General features: G+C 41.1%; 1 protein-coding gene across 1 annotated transcript in view; it reads left to right on the forward strand.

Moving 5' to 3' along the window:
* The first annotated feature begins 841 nt into the window (after nucleotides 1–841).
* LOC124254315 (C3 and PZP-like alpha-2-macroglobulin domain-containing protein 8) overlaps nucleotides 842–21,410 on the forward strand; it is a 55,503-nt gene continuing 34,934 nt past the window's right edge. Inside the window, 22 exon segments of the mRNA XM_046688235.1 lie at nucleotides 842–992; nucleotides 4,507–4,690; nucleotides 6,383–6,551; nucleotides 6,701–6,771; nucleotides 6,930–6,984; nucleotides 7,801–7,874; nucleotides 8,002–8,041; nucleotides 8,285–8,369; nucleotides 8,508–8,628; nucleotides 12,636–12,878; nucleotides 13,338–13,445; nucleotides 13,447–13,527; nucleotides 13,743–13,850; nucleotides 14,630–14,692; nucleotides 14,953–15,141; nucleotides 17,637–17,782; nucleotides 18,302–18,443; nucleotides 18,779–18,827; nucleotides 18,956–19,075; nucleotides 19,812–19,920; nucleotides 20,381–20,498; nucleotides 20,752–20,871. Of these exon segments, the coding sequence (XP_046544191.1) occupies nucleotides 874–992; nucleotides 4,507–4,690; nucleotides 6,383–6,551; nucleotides 6,701–6,771; nucleotides 6,930–6,984; nucleotides 7,801–7,874; nucleotides 8,002–8,041; nucleotides 8,285–8,369; nucleotides 8,508–8,628; nucleotides 12,636–12,878; nucleotides 13,338–13,445; nucleotides 13,447–13,527; nucleotides 13,743–13,850; nucleotides 14,630–14,692; nucleotides 14,953–15,141; nucleotides 17,637–17,782; nucleotides 18,302–18,443; nucleotides 18,779–18,827; nucleotides 18,956–19,075; nucleotides 19,812–19,920; nucleotides 20,381–20,498; nucleotides 20,752–20,871 (2,514 nt within the window). The 5' untranslated portion in view covers nucleotides 842–873.

Genomic DNA, 21,410 nt, shown 5'->3' on the forward strand with positions numbered 1-21,410 from the left:
CCACTTTGTTTCTTTAGATGTACACTTCCACCGCCGTTGTTTAGTAATCAGCTGGGGCGGTGGAGTAGCCTAGCGGTTAAAGCGTTCACTCGTCACGGCGAAGGCCTGGGTTCGATTCCCCACATGGGTACAATGTGTGAAGCCCATTTGTGGCGTCCCCCATCGTAATATTGCTAAAACCCAACTCACTGACTCACTCACTCCCTCACTAGTAATCAGCTTCATCTACCTCCTTCAGGAGGGGGTAAATTCTCATGAGAGATGAGGAAGCTTGAGTATTTCTGATCAGGAGTCAAAAACTAAAATGCTTAGTTCACTCTCTCATTGGACATGCCTACTGTAATTGCTATATGATGTCTGTTGTGTCGTCATCATCCATGAACATATATAATATCAGATTATGGACATTTTCCTCAGTGGTGGAAGTTAGACCATTTTGTCACTTAATTGCCTGCAGATTTATTTACTTAATACTGGCAAACTGTAATGAGTGTGGTATGCATGCTTTTTAGGTTAACTCAGAACTACCCCTTCAGTCCTATTGTGAGGTTGTTCCCGGTATTTGGACAGCATCGCACAAACGCAACCATCATCAACAATAGCGTGCGCCTGCAGGTGGACTCATCAACGGTGACGTGTGATTGTTTCTCAATTGTATTCAGTCTCGTCTTTGTCTTCGTCAAGTAAACGTCTCTTATTTGTACATCTGTGTTGCATGTTTTGTTGGCCTGGAGACCTTACACTATTTATAGATTTACTTGGAATATTTTTTGTTTCAGTAAAAACTAAAGATCAGTTGTCACCTGAGTAGTCCCATCTGTTTGAAGGGTTTTACCAATCTGGAGGACTTATATTTTCTATTTGCACTTGACTATGTACGGGCACTTGCTACTGGGAGCAGTGCTGCTCTCGCTAGCTTCCTTCGGTGCAGGGCAGTTGGAGAACAATTGTTCGATCGAGAACACTCAAGGATGCCGCCTAGCAAGGCCACCGTAAGTGGTTACTTTATTCAATTCATTAATGAACAGATCATATATAATAAAAGTTTTGATGTGGCTATACTAAGAATTTTAAATTTGTTAAATATTTTTACGAAACTAAAATTTTATAACCATTTTTACCATATGCAGCTTTTTAAGAATGCTGATAAAATTCTTGATATCAAATCTAAGTTTAAAAATGAGGTTGTTGAGATTGCAACCAAATTCATCATTTGGAAAAACAGAAATTGAACAGAATACTGAATCTGATATCTATAACAATGAAAACATGCATTCTAGTCTTCCTGTGAAGATCCAGGTAAGAATCAGTTTTCAGCAACCCATGCTTGTCATAACGGGGTCAGGTGGTCTGACTCGCTGACTTGGGAGATGCAGGTTGTCAATCACTGGATTATCTGGTGCATATAGCAAGAATATTGCTGCTGTGTTAAACAAACAAACATGCTAAAGTACTGTCGGAAATGCTAGAAAAATGCTTTTTAGCCTTAATATCTTTATAAAGGTGATACATTTACTATGTTGTCAATATATCAACTCGCCTATTGTCTACCTATTTTTTATGTCAACCGATTTAACATTCCCATGCATTTAAAGGGCAGTTTACAGGAGAGAATTTGGTACCAAAACAGCAACTTCAGATTTTTTCAGAGTTCAACAACAGAAATCTGAAATAGTCTTTACATTTATGCTAATAATACAGGTGGTGTAAAAATATGAATTAACGTTTTTCCTAAACAAATAAATGTTGATTGTTTGTGTTACTTTACTTAATTATCGTTTCTTTATTGAAGAAATATTAATATAAATGTTAAGTCTTGATAAATAAGTTTCCCGTCATGCATGCACATTTTTATCACAGCGTCCACTATGGCCAACGATTTGCAGTCGATTGTTGCAAAGGTTTATAGTTTTTTTTCTGCTTAAAAAAGACAGAGGTAAACCTTTCATTAGTTTAGAAAGGGTTTATTACAGAACCTGTAGAGCTGTTGGCATGTCTTACCAACAAGTTTACAATATTGTAAACAAATCAGACAAGAGAGGGACCGTCTCAAATGCAAAACCGGGACGTAAAACCATCCTTGACAACTTTGACAAGGGAGTGCTTAGACGGGCGGTCTACAAACTTTATGAGAAGAAAAATATATATATTCTAAAGAAGCTACACCAGTGACTTCGTTAAATCTTTGGCCAATGTTCACAACTAGATTAAAGTGACCGAATTATATCACTAATTTTTTCAATGAAATATACTGTTGACATGCAAAACATTTATTAAAACGTTGCACATTTCTACAATCAGTCGATAAGATAACACAAGTGATAGGATTCTTTCCAATGTACAGTAATTCGTATGTTTATTTCAAAACAAATACACATACACAAATGATCCCTTACATAACCGATACGTATACTATACGTACACATATTCAACATTTTGCAGAAAACATATATTGAGATGACCCCTCGCCCGAGTGTGTGCTTAGGTGTCAATTTCACCTGTCGATACCGTGCATGCAGATGACGTAACACAGGCAGTTAATGTTTGTATCAAATAACGTCCCACTACCCCTTATTTTTCTAAGTTTTTGGTATTTTCATCAGTAAAATCACATTTTAGAACATGTCTCAAAATTTATTCCCTCGGTCTACATTAGGTAGATGTTTCTTGAAGTGATATTTGTTATTTAAGTAACTGTAATACCTCTGAATTTTACATAAAAGTCAAAAAGCATTTTTCTAGCAGTTCAGACAGTACTTTAGTCGTGTATTTCTCAGACAATATTTGACGGAAGCAAAACATAGAATATCTCAACATCTTTATGTGCTTAGTCATGTTGATGTTTCCATGGTCACCATCTTGTCAACAGACCATTTGAGGATGATGTATGTACAACACAACATTTTAACATACTTTATGTTGAATTAGGTTTCTACATAGACCTTATCAGGTGATCTATGGTGATGTTTCTCTTTGTTTCAGTATTTACATGATCCTGGCACCGAAACGGGTGAGACCTAATCAGGTGATCTATGGTGATGTTCCTCTTTGTTTCAGTATTTACATGATCCTGGCACCAAAGCGGGTGAGACCTAATCAGGTGATCTATGGTGATGTTTCTCTTTGTTTCAGTATTTACATGATCCTGGCACCAAAGCGGGTGAGACCTAATCAGGTGATCCATGGTGATGTTTCTCTTTATTTCAGTATTTATATGATCCTGGCACCGAAATGGGTGAGACCTAATCAGGTGATCCATGGTGATGTTCCTCTTTGTTTCAGTATTTACATGATCCTGGCACCGAAATGGGTGAGACCTAATCAGGTGATCTATGGTGATGTTCCTCTTTGTTTCAGTATTTACATGATCCTGGCACCGAAACGGGTGAGACCTAATCAGGTGATCTATGGTGATGTTTCTCTTTGTTTCAGTATTTACATGATCCTGGCACCAAAGCGGGTGAGACCTAATCAGGTGATCTATGGTGATGTTCCTCCTTTGTTTGTTTCAGTATTTACATGATCCTGGCACCTTGAAAACGGGTGAGACCTAATCAGGTGATCCATGGTGATGTTTCTCTTTATTTCAGTATTTATATGATCCTGGCACCGAAATGGGTGAGACCTAATCAGGTGATCCATGGTGATGTTCCTCTTTGTTTCAGTATTTACATGATCCTGGCACCGAAATGGGTGAGACCTAATCAGGTGATCTATGGTGATGTTCTCTCTTTGATTTCAGTGAGATTTACATGATCCTGATGCACTTGTTTGAAACGGGTGAGACCTAATCAGGTGATCCATGGTGATGTTTCTCTTTGTTTCAGTATTTACATGATCCTGGCACGGGTGAAATCGGGTGATGGTGATGTTCCCTAATCAGGTGATCCATGGTGATGTTCTAATCAGGTTTCAGTTGTTTCAGTATTTACATGATCCTGGCACGAAACGGGTGAGACCTAATCAGGTGATCCATGGTGATGTTCCTCTTTGTTTCAGTATTTACATGATCCTGGCACCGAAACGGGTGAGACCTAATCAGGTGATCCATGGTGATGTTTCAGTATTTACATGATTGGCACCGAAGCCGGTGAGACCTAATCAGGTGATCCATGATCTTTGTTTCAGTATTTACATGAAGCGGGTGAGACCTAATCAGGTGATCCATGGTGATGTTCCTCCTTGTTTCAGTATTTCATGATCCTGTTAATCAGTGATCCATGGTGATGTTCCTCATGTTTCAGTATTTACATGATCCTCCTGTGCACGAATTTACATGATCCTGGCAATCGGGAAGCGGGTGAGACGGGTGAGACCTAATCAGGTGATCCATGGTGATGTTTCTCTTTGTTTCAGTATTTACATGATCCTGGCACCAAAGCGGGTGAGACCTAATCAGGTGATCCATGGTGATGTTTCTCTTTGTTTCAGTATTTATATGATCCTGGCACCGAAACGGGTGAGACCTAATCAGGTGATCTATGGTGATGATCCTCTTTGTTTCAGTATTTACATGATCCTGGCACCGAAACGGGTGAGACCTAATCAGGTGATCCAGATGTTTACTACCATCCTGAAGCTGGAATATACACACGTTAATGTCCGAATATCCATCGTCAAGGAGAACATTGAATACACTGGGACTGTGATGAAGTTTGAGAGGCCGTCCAGCAGGATAATGCAGTTGCAGGTATGTTGTTTGGATCTCAGTTACACACCAGGATGGGGGACAGGTGACAGGTGAGCCAGTGGTCTGAGGGGTACAGCTACAGGTATGTTGTTTGGATCTCAGTTACACACCTGGATGGGGGACAGGTGAGCCAGTGGTCTGAGGGGGATAGCTACAGGTATGTTGTTTGGATCTCAGTTACACACCTGGACGGGTGACAGGTGAGCCAGTGGTCTGACGGGGATAGCTACAGGTATGTTGTTTGGATCTCAGTTACACACCTGGATGGGGGACAGTTGACCCAGTGGTCTGGGGGGGATAGCTACAGGTATGTTGTTTGGATCTCAGTTACACACCTGGATGGGGGACAGGTGAGCCAGTGGTCTGACGGGGATAGCTACAGGTATGTTGTTTGGATCTCAGTAACACACCAGGATAGGGGACATGTGACAGGTGACAGGTGAGCCAGTGGTCTGAGGGGTACAGCTACAGGTATGTTGTTTGGATTTCAGTTACACACCTGGATGGGGGACAGGTGACAGGTGAGCCAGTGGTCTGAGGGGTACAGCTACAGGTATGTTGTTTTGATCTCAGTTACACACCTGGATGGGGGACAGGTGAGCCAGTGGTCTGAGGGGTACAGGTACAGGTATGTTGTTTGGATCTCAGTAACACACCAGGATGGGGGACATGTGACAGGTGACAGGTGAGCCAGTGGTCTGAGGGGTACAGGTACAGGTATGTTGTTTGGATCTCAGTAACACACCAGGATGGGGGACATGTGACAGGTGACAGGTGAGCCAGTGGTCTGAGGGGTACAGCTACAGTTATGTTGTTTGGATCTCAGTTACACACCTGGATGGGGGACAGGTGACAGGTGAGCCAGTGGTCTGAGGGGTACAGCTACAGTTATGTTGTTTGGATCTCAGTTACACACCTGGATGGGGACAAGTGACCCAGTGGTCTGGGGGGTACAGCTACAGGTATGTTGTTTGGATCTCAGTTACACACCTGGATGGGGGACAGTTGAGCCAGTGGTCTGAGGGGTACAGCTACAGGTATGTTGTTTGGATCTCAGTAACACACCAGGAAGGGGGACAGGTGAGCCAGTGGTCTGAGGGGTACAGCTACAGGTATGTTGTTTGGATCTCAGTAACACACCAGGATTGGGGACATGTGACAAGTGGTCTGAGGGGGATAGCTACAGGTATGTTGTTTGGATCTCAGTCACACACCAGGATGGGGGACATGTGACAGGTGAGCCAGTGGTCTGAGGGGTACAGCTACAGGTATGTTGTTTGGATCTCAGTAACTCACCAGGATGGGGAACATGTGACAAGTGGTCTGAGGGGTACAGCTACAGGTATGTTGTTTGGATCTCAGTAACACACCTGGACAGCTGACAGGTGACACAATGGTTTTAGTGGGACAAGTAGTATATGTTTGTCTCTCAATCTCCATTGATGTTTTAACACATCTGAATGAGGCACTGCAAGTCATTGTGCATAGTTCTGTTCCTTTGTTGTGCCCGGATACACTGCCCTGCTATGACCGTTTTACTGTACAAGACCATGTCACCACTACACATGGGTTATGCCCTAGTGTGGAATATGTACAGACTATGTTCCACAATTTGGTTCATTTTGTCCTCGATCAATCAGCATAAATTCAGGAACTGACCTCCACAGATAAAATGTACCTCCATGTTTGCAGATGCCACAAAATGCACAAGCTGGGCAGTACAGACTCAGGGTGGAGGGAACTCTCAATGGCAGCACAAGTGGTTACATATTCCACAATGAGACCGACATTGAGTTCGACACCAAACAAGCCTCTCTCTTCATCCAGATGAGCAAGCCAATATACAGACAAGGACAGATGGGTAAGTGACTAGAGTTGTCTCCCATTGCTCACAGTTATCTACCGGTTATCTGTGTTCTCTTGGATTACAAGTTTGGCTATAGTTCAGTTTCCAAAATAATGTGATATCATTTGGAAAATGATCCTGAGTATTGCTGGGTTTTATTTCAGTTCAATTCCGAGTAATTCCTGTTCTTCCTGACATGATGCCCAAATATGGTAATATGACGATATATGTTGAGGTGAGTGTTGACATTTAGTTTGGAATATAGTTTATTTGTGGTATTATTTTCTTATTTAAGGCATGTTTCAGGAAATGGTTTATTGAAGTTCTCTCTGTTATGATTGACTGACAAAAGCAGTTCTGATAACTATTGAATAAGATGTGTTATGTTTACAGGATCCAACTGGAATTCCTGTGAGAAGATGGCTGGGTTTGCAGACAAATGCAGGAGGTATGACAATATTGTGTAACATGAAGTCCAAGGGAGATAACTCATGATTCTATCGCCATAGTGATTTGTAGGACTGGTTCTGTGGAACACACTCGGTAACATATCAATGAGATCAGTCATCAGCAACATACCTTTTAACAGATACATTGGTACCTTACTAAATGACTGTCTGACAGTGTGTATGGTGACTTGTAGGACTGGTTCTGTGGAACACACTCGGTCATCAGCAACATACCTTTTAACAGATACATTGGTACCTTACTAAATGACTGTCTGACAGTGTGTATGGTGACTTGTAGGACTGGTTCTGTGGAACACACTCGGTCATCAGCAACATACCTTTTAACAGATACATTGGTACCTTACTAAATGACTGTCTGACAGTGTGTATGGTGACTTGTAGGACTGGTTCTGTGGAACACACTCGGTCATCAGCAACATACCTTTTAACAGATACATTGGTACCTTACTAAATGACTGTCTGACAGTGTGTATGGTGACTTGTAGGACTGGTTCTGTGGAACACACTCGGTCATCAGCAACATACCTTTTAACAGATACATTGGTACCTTACTAAATGACTGTCTGACAGTGTGTATGGTGACTTGTAGGACTGGTTCTGTGGAACACACTCGGTAACATATCAATGAGATCAGTCATCAGCAACATACCTTTTAACAGATCCATTGGTACCTCACTAAATGACAGTCTGACAGTGTGTATGGTGACTTGTAGAAATAATCAACTCATTCCCAGAAATTGAATCAATTACACTTGTTCCGGCTTGAACATTGGTTATTTCTCTCACCTTTCAAGGTCTTGTGAGTCAAAGCTTTGAACTTGCTGACCAGCCAAACTATGGTAACTGGAGCATCAGAGTGGATGCCTTCGTGAGTACTTGGGTTTCTTCAAACTAAAAAGACTACAGTTGGTCTGGGAGGACCCTCTCAGTTCAACTTTAACTTACTTTTATGACATCTATGCAGTGTTTACCAAATTTCATGTTTCTTCCCCCAGGGACACACGTACAGGAAACGGTTTGTTGTGGAAGAATTTTGTAAGTACTTGCTCGCGTGAAGGTGATGCATTAGCAATAGACATTCATTGCTTGATTTTATCATGTGGTCAGATCTTTAACAGCAGATAATCTGATAAAATATAGTGACCCAGAAGAGTTAATGTTTAACTGTCTTTACTATATTTGATTAAAATGAGTTTTAACAGTACAAAAAACAGTGAAAAGAAATTTATGAGTTAATACTAGCATTCCTGTTCTACTGATGTTTTTTCTATTTCTTAGGGGAGCCTCGTTTTGACGTGTACGTCTCAGTTCCCCCATACATTATGGACAACATCCAGATCTTCCAGGGCGTGGTGCTAGCCAAGTAAGTTCATACTTGCACTCCCTTTAAAGTTGACTTTGGAAACCATATCCATTCAAATCAATATTTCTTTTTATGAAAAAAATTGTTAACCCAGAATATGAAGGCGTACACCTGTCTTTAATAATCATATGTTTACAGTCAGACAAGTGGTCGTCCTGTGATCGGCAATGCCTCCATTACGTTGACGTTCAAGCCCAAGCCAGTACCAGGAGTTGACTACACTTATAACCTGCCCTACATTTACAGGTTTATTGAATACGTGAGTAGCATGGCAAAGGTTTCTTGTTAATATTGTGAAATCAGGTGAAATTGAGTTTAGCAGATCTGTGATGAACAAACATGGTCTCTCCTAAACTTGTAAAACTGACTCCAATGTAAACTCTCAAATTTTGTCTTCAACTCTGAATTGGTCTTCAGCAACCCATGTGGCATAAGAGGTGAATAGCGGGATCTAGTTGTCTGGCTCGCTCACTAGGTTGCCACATGTCATCGTATCCAAAATCCAAAGGTCGATGCTCATGCTGTTGATCACTGGAGTGTCTGGTCCAGATTTGATTATTTACAGACTGCCGCCATACAGCTGGAATATTGCTGAGTGCAGCGTTAAACAACAAACTAACAAATGGAAAAAGTCTAGCAAGAGTAACAGGGACAGTGCTCCTGTTTAGGGTTGTGAGTCCGTTTCGTTATAAGTGAGTGAGTTTAGTTTTACACCGCTTTTAGAAATATTACAGCAATATCATGCTGGGGGACACCAGAAACGGCTTTCACACACTGTGCCCATGTGGGGCAGCTAATCCAGGTCCTTGACATGACGAGCAAACGCTTAAACCAGCACCCCACCAGCCCTTATTATAAGACAAATCCAGGTCCTTGACATGACGAGCAAACGCTTAAACCAGCACCCCACCAGCCCTTATTATAAGACAAATCCAGGTCCTTGACATGACGCGCAAACGCTTAAACCAGCACCCCACCAGCCCTTATTATAAGACAAATCCAGGTCCTTGACATGACGAGCAAACGCTTAAACCAGCACCCCACCAGCCCTTATTATAAGACAAATACAGCGTCCTTATCAGTGAAAGAATAAGTATATATTTAAAAAGTAAAAATATACTGAGTCAAAAAAGAAACTTCACAAAATGTAATTTGAAAAATAATGAATAATTTTTCTCTGATGATACATCTATGTATCCGAAATGGGATCCCTATCTTTCGACTCTAGAAAAACGTTAGCAAAACCCACTCAAACCCATCCATTCTTCATATGCACGTGTTTGCATTGGCAGCAAGAATTGAAAAAACACTTTTAAACCACAGTTCTAACGGTACTTGAAATGCCACGATTGTCAAATGTGCAACGTGAACGTGCCGTTGGCATGTTGCAAGCGGGAAGATCAGTTATTGACGCCGCAAGAGCAATGGGATGAACCCGTCGTACTGTGTATGACTTGCGAAGTCGTCTACAACAAACTGGCACCACTTCTGATCGCCCAAGGTCAGGTCGTCCACGTGTGACGTCACGAGCAGAAGACTGTCAAATCGTCCTCCGTCACCTACATGACAGATTTCTGCCGGCTACATGAACCAGGGCTGAGATGTTTAGAGGTCGACTGTCCTCACAGACCAATCGAAATCGGTTGCGGGCTGCCAATCTCCATTCTCGACGTCCATATCGTGGCCAATATTGACGCCGTTTCATCAACGCCAAAGTCTGCTGTGGGCCCAACGCCACCTCCGATGGACCCAGAGAGACTGGAATCGAAGTCGTCTTTAGCGATGAATCAGGTTTACCCTCAGATTCGCGGACGGCAGGCATAGAGTCTGGAGACGACGTCGTGAACGGTATGCCCAATGTTGTGTACAGGAAGTCGACAGATTCGGGGGCGGAAGTTGCATGGTCTGGGGTGCTTTCTGTGGGAACAACCGTTCCCGACTTCTGGTCATCTGTGGAAACCTCACAGCTGCTGCTTACCGCGACCAGGTGCTCACCCCTGAACTCATTCCTTTCATGGCGGCTCATGGCCCAGGTCTACAGTTCCAGCCTGATAATACTCGGCCTCATACCGCGATGTTGACACCATATTTTCTTCAAAACGCAGGAACCAACCTCAGCATTTGCAGGAACTTGGCGCTGCCTTGCAAGAGCAATGGCGCAGAATCCCCAACCACGTGTTCACAAGCATCAGGCAGTCCATGAGGAGACGGTGTTTGGCAGTGGTGAATACGCGGGGCGGCCATACACGATATTGAACTGAGAAATTTCACATTTTTATTCTTGTGACTTTACATTCTGTATACCCATGTTTTGGAACGGCGGTGTAGCCTAATGGAACTGATTATGGCACTGTCAGTGTATCGAGTACATCACACAGATCTCAGCAATGAAATAATAACAATTTAACCATCTTACCATCTCTTGTTCTTTTATAGTGCCCTGAAGAAAGAATGTGAAGTTTCTTTTTTGACTCAGTATATATTTATTATACAATTCAAATTTTCAATACGAAAATATTAATATGACAAAGCTATTATATAGTATTAATACAATTCATTGTGCTTTTTACAAAATATTTTGCATCATGGTCCACAAAGCATAGAAACCAAACTCAGTATAACCAGACATCTTAAAACTTACTAGTTATATACAATTACAGACTGGTGATGAGATGTCAACAATACTGTGACATGTAAACAATAGAATAACGTCATAACGTGACGACAAAATCTGTTTTTAGTAAGTCAAGTCAATATAACTTTTGGTCAGACCTGGGTTGGAGTCAAAATGCTTTTCTGTCGACGAGCACATGACCACCTCTAGACCAATCAGGTAGATGGAAAAATATGCTTACATAATAATTTCAATTATCTGTTACACCATGAGTGTTAGGAAATGTAATAGCATCATTCAGAAGTGTCATAAACTGTAGGAACACATCTAACCATCAGAGCTGCTACTGACAAAACCAGTTGTTAAGCAAACTGCCTTACTGGATCTATATCAACGTTTGCCCTAATACCATGGAAAGGTAAATTATCATTATTAAACTAAATGTACAAATTGCCTGGGCTCAAATATACAGTACTAACTGCAACTAAAACAAATTTTAACAACTTCAAACCTTTACTCAAAATTATGTATACTTGGTAACCACCAAATGCATAAATTCAGCTAAAATGAATACTCAGTAAATACACTGAATTAAACTTTCATCAGTATATCATTTTTTTGTAATTTATTCCTTTTATATTAAACCAAGTGTAACTAACCTGAAATTCACCAATCCAAACACCTTCAAGTAATTATTGACCTCGAAGACACCTTGTCAGGTCGCAAGAGTGAGTGAGTGAGTGAGGATGGTTTTATGCCCATTTTAACAATATTCCAGCAATATCATGGCGAGGACAAAATCTTGTAAAAACATACCCTATCATTGTATTCTGCTCTTTGATTTCACTGCATTGTTTGTACATACTTAATTTACATATCTGGCTTCCTGTACATCTATCTATATACTGTGCTGTTCACTATCACCAGTATCCACCTGAAGAAGGTGCAAGAACTAGAAAAATAAATCAAGAAGTTGTTATCCATAAGATTTATCTTGTATTACTACACCAACTTCTAAATGTCTTTGAAGAATTTCGACAAAATCAGGGCTTCACACATTGTATCCATGGGGGGAATCGAACCTGGGTCTTCAGTGTGGTGAGCGAACATTTTAACCTCTAGGCTACCCCACCACCCCCAGGTCGAGAGAAAGACTACAACTGAACAACTTTCAACATCCAATCAAAATGGTGATGATGTTCAACCATTGAAACTAAAGGGCAAGACAACAGTGTTTGCTCTTAACCCTGAAATGCTGCAGGCCCTAAGGACCAAGAACCATAAAAAGTTGTAGGTCCTGTGGGTCCGAGTGGTTTTCAGTCGCCTTCTGCCCAAAGGACCTACATTAATTTTGAACACTGCAAGACAATAGACCTGACCATTAAATTTGGCTACTTTGCATACTTTTGAGTAGACATCGACTGTAAACTTGCGAAGAGATTAAACCCTTTCACTGACAACAGGATAAATGTTTTAGGTGGTATGAATTAATTACAAAGAAGCAACTAACAGAAGACATAATAAAAAAAATTTATTTTACAGATCTCTTTACAACTATTACAACTATTCTGTACTTGTTATGCAAGAATCACTAATCTAATTGGGAAAAGGCATCTTCCTGAAAATAATGCATCTGATTCTATTTATTACAGCATGTTGGTCGTATCGATTTCCAATTCACCATCAAGGAAATTCGCCAGCTGGCCGACAGAATTATAGCTGGTCAGAATTTAGTGGACTGCGAACTTGTAATGAGTGTCAACGTCTCAGATTGGCATTCTGGTCTGAACCGGACTGGGGTTGCCAGCACCATCATTTTTAACAGCAACGTGAAGCTAAAGTGGGTCGGGGACCACGTACGGACATTCAAGCCAAACTCCATCATAACAGTTGCAGTAAGTGATGAAAACCATTGAGGTCACAGAGACTTCACACACCAGCAGTCTCTGTGTATCAAGATGAGGTGAGGTGAAATTGGGTTTTACGTCGTGCTTGAGAATATTTAGCTCATATGACGACGTGCATTCGTGTGTATGTGTATGTGCGGCTGCTTGTACTAGACGACTTAAGCTGGTTTTATAGTGCTTTAACCACTACACCACGGAGGTGGTTGTATCAAGATGAACAGACGGCCCTGTTGTCGTCAATAGTGTCCGTCCAGGGGACCTGGGCTAATTGATCCCCAGTATAGTACTACATTAAAGGTGTACACTATAATGACGTGTTGGTGTAAATTAACAACTAAATAGTTCCTGCACTTTTCTCTTGTTTTGAGTTGCTTCACTTAGAAGTTCCAGGATCTGCTAATCAAACCTGTAGAATGTTTTGTAGTGAGACTTCCCTCTGATTGTCAGGTCGCCGTGATGAAGTACGATGGGACGCCAGTGGATACACCCAATAAGATCGTGCGTCTGTACTCCTCCATGTCTAACTCGGGGTCCTGCCCAGCTGCGGTACGATCAGCCAGTGGACAAGTCACCTGTAGGAGGCATCGTGGAGTTCGAGGTGTATGCTGATACAGAGGTCAAGGGCATGATGCTGGAGGTAGGCTGGCTACAGGAACACTGTCTTGTTTGTTCCATGACTGAAAGCTTATTTACACTTGGAAAAACAAGGAAAGATAACTCCAACTCCAACTTGATTTTCTACGATTTAAACAATAACATATTTCCAAAGGATAACCATTTGTAGATATAGAACATCAGATGTTGCAGATACAGGGAAAATATTTCTAGTTATTTTATGTCCTTCTTTTCCAGGCCGAATATGACAATGATCCTACAACTCGTATTCAACTCCGCGGAACGCGATTCTTCTCTCAAAACCAGAGTTACATCACCATAGCAACCTCAACAGACAACCCAAAAGTAAGAACTAAATGTTGATTCAATGAACAAGCAAGAGATTAATCAGAGTTCTCAGCAATAGAAATTCTTTTCAATTGTTTCCAGGTGTTGAGTTTGCTGAGAGAGTGACACCATAGTAATATTGCTGACTGCAGCACAAATAACTTTCACATACTCATCTAAAGTCAGTCTCTCGTTCACCTGCAATTGTACAGACACACCTGTAATCAATCACACACACTCACCTATATTCAGTACCACACGCATACCTGTAATCAGTCACACTCACCTATATTTAGTACCACACACACCTGCAATCAATCACATACACCTATATTCAGTACCACACACACACCTGTAATCAATCACACACACCTACATTCAGTTGCACAGACACACCTGTAATCAATCAGTCACACTCACATATATTCAGTACCACACACACACCTGTAATCAATCACACACACTTATAATCAGTTGCACAGACACACCGGAATCAATCACACACTCTTACCAGTCAATCACAATATCAATAGTAATCATTCACTCTCTTACCTTTAATCAGTCCCCATTTACCTATAATCAAGCATACACATTCACCTGTAATCAGTTGTTCACACTCCCTGTCATTCACACTCACCTGTAATCATTTACACACTCAGTTATAATCAGTTACAGACACTCACCTGCAGTCAAGTGCTTACAATTTTCTGCAGTCACACACATTTACCTGTAATGTATCACTCATATTCACCTGTCTATCTGTCACATACTCACCTGTAATTAATTGTATTCAACAGGTCAATGAAAACATGATCTTCCATGTGGAGACCAGCAACTTTGTTTCAAAGATTTTCTACCTGGTACAGTGGTTTTCTTTCATTATTTAACCTGCCAATCTGATGCTGTTTTGGTCATTTTTCTACATAATTGTATTGCATGTTCTAAATCTCGAAGATGGATCTGCATTTTTCAAGACCTTTGTTATTTTCCCCTATCTTTGCTAGATATTTACATTTAAGATAAGAGAGGTTGTTTTGTCACTAAAAGCTAGGACTTGTTTTTGCAGAAGGCCTTGTTGAAAAGCTAAATAATGTAATGTGATCTTATACTTCTATTACAGGTGGTGTCAGGGGGAAACATCATCATTGGAGATGAGCTGGAGATGACGTCAAGGCAGAAGACATTTGCCATAGCGTTGTCCCGGGAGATGATCCCCACGGCCAGGATGGTTGTGTATTATCTGCAACAACCAGAGGAGATTGTAGTCGATGTCCTCAACTTCTTCGTCAACGGAACCAGACAGAACCAGGTAAATCCGTACCCTTGTTTTATTGGCCTGTCAGGATGGTTGTGTATTATCTGAAACAACCAGAGGAGATTGAGGTCAATGTCCTCAACTTCTTCGTCAACAGAACCAGGTAAATCCAACCCTTGTTTTATTGGCCTGTCAGGATGGTGTATTACAGGGTACCTTTGCCTTCATTCATTGTCTGGAAGGTTTTGTCAGTAAGATGTCACAAGGTACCTTGGTAGGTGTTAATCGTCTGGGAGGTTCCATGGATAAGAGGTCACAGGGTACATTTGTATGTCTTCATCTAGAAAGTTTCGTGGACAAGAGGTCACAGGGTACCTTAGTATGTCTTTATTGTCTGGAAGGTTTCATAGACAAGAGACCACAGGGTACCTTGGTATGTCTTCCTTGTCTGGAAGGCTTCAAGGACAAGAGGTCACAGGGTACCTTGGTATGTCTTCATGGTCTGGAAGGTTTCAAGAACAAGAGACCACAGGGTACCTTGGTTTGTCTTCATCTAGAAGGTTTCAAGGACAAGAGGTTACATCGTCATATGAGCGAAATATTCTCAAGCACGACGTTAAACCCAATTTCACCTCACCTCCTAAGAGGTTACAGGATACCTTGGTATGTCTTCATCTAGAAGGTTTCAAGTACAAGAGACCACAGGGTAGCTTGTTATGTCTTCATGGTCTGGAAGGTTTCAAGGACTAGAGGTCACAGGGTACCTTGGTATGTCTTCCTTGTCTGGAAGGTTTCAAGGACAAGAGGTCTGGTATGAAGGTCTGGAAGGTTTCAAGGACAAGAGGTCACAGGGTACCTTGGTATGTCTTCCTTGTCTGGAAGGTTTCAAGGACAAGAGGTCACAGGGTACCTTGGTATGTCTTCATGGTCTGGAAGGTTTCAAGGACAAGAGGTCACAGGATACCTTGGTATGTCTTCCTTGTCTGGAAGGTTTCAAGGACAAGAGGTCACAGGGTACCTTGGTATGTTTTCATGGTCTGGAAGGTTTCAAGGACAAGAGGTCACAGGGTACCTTAGTATGTTTTCATGGTCTGGAAGGTTTCAAGGACAAGAGGTCACAGGGTACCTTGGTATGACTTCATGGTCTGGAAGGTTTCAAGGACAAGAGGTCACAGGGTACCTTGGTATGTCTTCCTTGTCTGGAAGGTTTCAAGGACAAGAGGTCACAGGGTACCTTGGTATGTCTTCCTTGTCTGGAAGGTTTCAAGGACAAGAGGTCACAGGGTACCTTGGTTTGTCTTCCTTGTCTGGAAGGTTTCAAGGACAAGAGGTCACAGGGTACCTTGGTATGTCTTCCTTGTCTGGAAGGTTTCAAGGACAAGAGGTCACAGGATAATGTCTTCCTTGTCTGGAAGGTTTCAAGGACAAGAGGTCACAGGGTACCTTGGTTTGTCTTCCTTGTCTGGAAGGTTTCAAGGACAAGAGGTCACAGGGTACCTTGGTATGTCTTCCTTGTCTGGAAGGTTTCAAGGACAAGAGGTCACAGGATACCTTGGTATGTCTTCATGGTCTGGAAGGTTTCAAGGACAAGAGGTCACAGATTACCTTGGTATGTCTTCATTGGCTGGAAGGCTTCAAGGACAAGAGACCACAGCGTACCTTGGTATGTCTTCATTGCCTGGGAGGTTTCAAGGACAAGAGGTCACAGAGTACCTTGTTATGTCTTCATTGGCTGGGAGGCTTCAAGGACAAGGTCACAGTTTACCTTGGTATGTCTTCATTGCCTGGAAGGTTTCAAGGACAAGAGGTCACAGGGTACCTTGGTATGTCTTCATTGGCTGGAAGGCTTCAAGGACAAGGTCACAGGGTACTATGTTATTATGTAGGTAGGATGACAATGCAACTCAGACGTCAGCATGTTCAGAATTCTCTTCAAATGTCACAAGTTGTTTGTTATTTCAGCATAAGACCTCTGACTAGTGAGTTGTGGGATCATATCCATTTCTAGTGAAGTACAGTTCTCTTAGTCTTAAGTACAGTACAGTTAACTTGAATATACCGTTTCCTAGTTTAACCTGAACACACTGCTCTCTTGGTAAACACAAATATACTGCTCTACCATTTATCTTGAACATACTACTCTATAGTTTAACATGAATATACTGCTTTCTGTTTTACTTGAATACTCTACTCTAGTGTAACAAGAATATACAACTCTCTGGTTCAACTTGAAAACACTACTCTCTTGTTTTACCTGAATATACATGTTTATAGTTTAACATAAATATGCTGCTGTCTAGTTTAACTTGAATATACTCCTCCCTAATTGAACTTTCATATACTACTGTTTTGATAACTTTCATAATTAGTATTCTGGTTTAAAATGAATATACTGCTCCCCAACTTATAGTGCTCTCTTAATATATTAACCTAAATGTATTGCTCTCTAGTTCAACTTTCATTTCCAGCCCCAAATGATCAGCTAAAATTGACAAACACATATTTTTTACTCCCATTTCCCACTCATTCCCCATCTCTCATGTTTTCAGGTCACACTAGAAATCAACCGAGGCAAGGACTTCAGCCGTGACACTATTGAGTTTAATGCCTGGGCCGACCCTGGCTCATATGTTGCCTTCGCAGGCGTGCCCGTGGACTTGTACAATCGGGGAATGGATGACGGCATCAGTGAAAAAAAACTTATGTAGTACAGGAAATTATGAACAATGATATTGAGCTATTGATTTTCCAGAGTTTAGTGAAATATATTTTCACTGTTTGTCTGCCACATGACTCTGTCATTTAAAGTGACATGTAAATGATTGAGTTTGGACTTGACAAGCCAGTGATCAATATTTATGATCCACGCCATTATGGGACAATGACAGCTTAAGGCACTGATGCTGACCACCATTAAGTAAAGATATTATATTTCTGAAACTGTGGTCCTCCATGTTGTCCTCCCTGCAAGATATCTCCATGTGGTCCTCCCTGCAAGATATCTCCATGTGGTCCCCATTCGCTGGTACTTATGTTCAGGTTGTTGGAGAATGTGGCCTGGCCGATGATGAGAATTGGTGCTCATGATGTCGACCACTGATTTATCTCTCACAGACTTGGTCAGTTATTGTGTGAAAGGCTGCAATGATGCTGACAATATGTAAGGCTTGAGTAAACCTGAAAACATCTGATATTGGGATTGTTTTGATTTTGTTCAGCTGATCGATGAGCTGGGGACTTATGACCAGCCAGCCAATGGCAGCTACCGCCATCTGTGGAGAATCAGCGACACAGAGTATGAGTACAAGTTCTTCCATGCCTCCGACTACGGCATAGACACCAACACAACATTCAAGGTGATCACTGTTGTACAGAGGACACTTCACCAGTGATCCATTGGTGTTTCCTCCATTAAACTTACATTGTGGGATGGGTCTATCTATTTCAAGTGCAGCAGAATCTGTCCTCTGTCATGGTAGACTGTAACACGTGTACAGAATTATTCAGACAGATTGCTTTAGAAACTCCTCGAATCAGCACATGTAGAACTCCCCGTCTGTGGCACCTCTCTGGTGCTTGTAGGTCTCACCAAAGTGACAAATGTCTGACAAGCTAAATAGAAGTAACATTGTCACAACTCCATGTCATTCTTTAATAAGTTTTAGTTAAATGATCCTTGTCCGTGTTTCAGACGTCTGGCCTCCTCATACTGACAGATGCAGATGTTGGAAGGCTTAACAGTAAGTAAATAGGATCCAGAGTGGCATGGAATATCAGCAAATTAATGTCTGCTTTTACAAATACAATATAACGAGCTTAAAACCTGTATCACTCACTCACTGACTGCCGTCTGTTTATCTGTCCTCAGATGTACAATCCTGTGAGGAGCAGGGTCAGTTCCCCTGTTATACTGTAGACTCCTGTTACACGAGGGAGCAAATATGCGATAAAGTCTTCACTTGTCCTGACGGTGCGGATGAGCAGGGATGTAAGTCATCTTTACTTCAGAATGTTACAAACCCAAGGAGATAACCTGTGTCCCAAGTTCAGGGATGTAAGTCATCTTTACTTCACAATGTTACAAACCCATGGAGATAATCTGTGTCCCAAGTTCAGGGATGTAAGTCATCATTACTTCACAATGTTACAAACCCATGGAGATAATCTGTGTCCCAAGTTCAGGGATGTAAGTCATCTTTACTTCACAATGTTACAAACCCATGGAGATAATACTGTTTGTGTATATTCTCCAGTATAAAACACTGCATGAGAAGTACATCCTTATAAATTTATATATCTAGTATACTACTCAACAGCTTATGATACTGAGATGTTTCATACAGTCAAGATGCTCAAAATTAAATATATTGAATATATACACCTGTTATTTTAATTTTATTTGTATTGCAACATTATATGTGTGTACTTATCTTTAATATGCACATTACAAGGTCTGATGACCAAATTCCCAAAGTGCTGGTTGTATTTGAAATAGTAAGGATGATCAGACACGTGTTGTCATCTGTTCAAAGCAGAGAATTTGGTGATTAAAAAGACAGGTAATTTGCATGATCAGACACATGTTGTCTGCAGGTGTAGAAATTGGGGCCTGTGTTTGAAATAGTAACAATGATCACACACTTGTTATCATCTGTTTCAAGCAGATAATTTGGTCATAACCTTGATGTATAATTTGCATGACAATTTACACATTGGTTTTGAAGGCACATACGAAGATAATCAAGTATGGCATGCATCTGCCATGAATAGAGTGAGCAGAATTATGCGTTTCTATGACAACAGTTCCTGGGCTTGGCAGGAAATCTTTGTTAAGTAAGTAGAAGTGATTATATACCTGAGTATAAACACACTTGAATTTCTTCGTTTCTTTTTTTGTTCTATGCATAATTCAGATTTCACTGTTTTTAGTCTTAATTTGCTTAAGTTGCATATTAAAGCAATTGAGAAGTGAAAAGTTAATCTATTTCAGTTCATACTCAGAGGACGATTTAGAGATAGTCTCAGCAACATATCAATATGGTGTGAATTGTAAACTTAAATATTTGAGTAAACATTGTATTTTTTAGGGCTGTACTCCTTTTCAGCTAATTCCAGGCGAACATGCTCCTGACGTTAAAAAATCATCTGGTAAACTGTGAAAGCAAATTGTATTTGGAGAAGTAACAAGCTGGTATTTTTCATGTTCACTGGACAGTGTTGAATGGTCTTAGTAAGATATAAATATGAATTAATAGTAAACTTAAATATATGATCAAACATTGCTCCTCTCCAGACCTGACGGACGTGTAGATTTCCGTGTGGATGTTCCTAAGTACCCTCTCTCGTGGGTGATCAATGGCCTGTCCGTGAGCAGAGAACTTGGTCTTGGAATCATGCAGAGACCAGTCCTGGTGGGTAGCCTTGAAGCAAGGGAGATTACTTCTGAACCATGGAGCATGGGAGATAACTTTTAAGATTTACTTGAACTGTTCATAAAGATCTGTATTGTCTTTGGTTATATGTAACCTACCAATGAATATATTTAATCATTGAAAACATTAGAACCAAGTTTAAATATTTGTCCCAACTCTTGCTGGAAGCCATGATTTTGATGTCAAGTAAAAATTTATTTTCCTTCTGATGGTCCATGGTGTCTCTTTTCAGTATGATGCTGCCCGTTACATGTACATCCAAGTAGAAGCACCTGAAACCATTGTGAGAGGAGAGCAGATTGGAGTGAGAGTCACTGTCTTCAACTACTGGTACAATGATGACTACATTGAGGTCAGTGGAAGCTCTTTCCGTAGGATAATGTTTTGAGTGAAATAGGTCCACTTATTCCCTTTCCAAATTAGGTATGAGCAGCATTTGCTTCAGTGTAGTGCGCTGACACGCAGTCATCCTGTCTGTAAGATGTCTTTGTTGTCAACCATTATACAAACTCAGCCATCGTTAAGGCCACAGTTTCTACCTGGATACTGCAGTTGTCTACCTTGAGCCAGGACCTGTGAAGATCTGAGTTAGAATTGGTCTTCAAAAACCCATGCTTGTCCTAAGAGGTGACTAATGGGATCAGGTGGTCAGTTTGCTGGCTTGGTTGACACAGGTCATTGTATCCCAACTGCGTAGATTGATGCTTATGCTAATGATCACTTGATTGTCGGGTTCAGACTTGATGACTTGACTTGATAGAAGCCAGTAATGACCAACTGACTTCCATTAATGGCTTCTATCCACATCTGCTAATCACTTGAACAAACCCTTGTGTATCTAACTCTTTCATCTCCCGTTTCTTATCCAATTTATTGTATATACATGCAACA

Source organism: Haliotis rubra, unplaced genomic scaffold, assembly GCF_003918875.1.
Source record: "Haliotis rubra isolate DU_JTF1 unplaced genomic scaffold, ASM391887v1 Scf57, whole genome shotgun sequence".
In the NCBI taxonomy this organism is placed as follows: Eukaryota; Metazoa; Mollusca; class Gastropoda; order Lepetellida; family Haliotidae; genus Haliotis; species Haliotis rubra.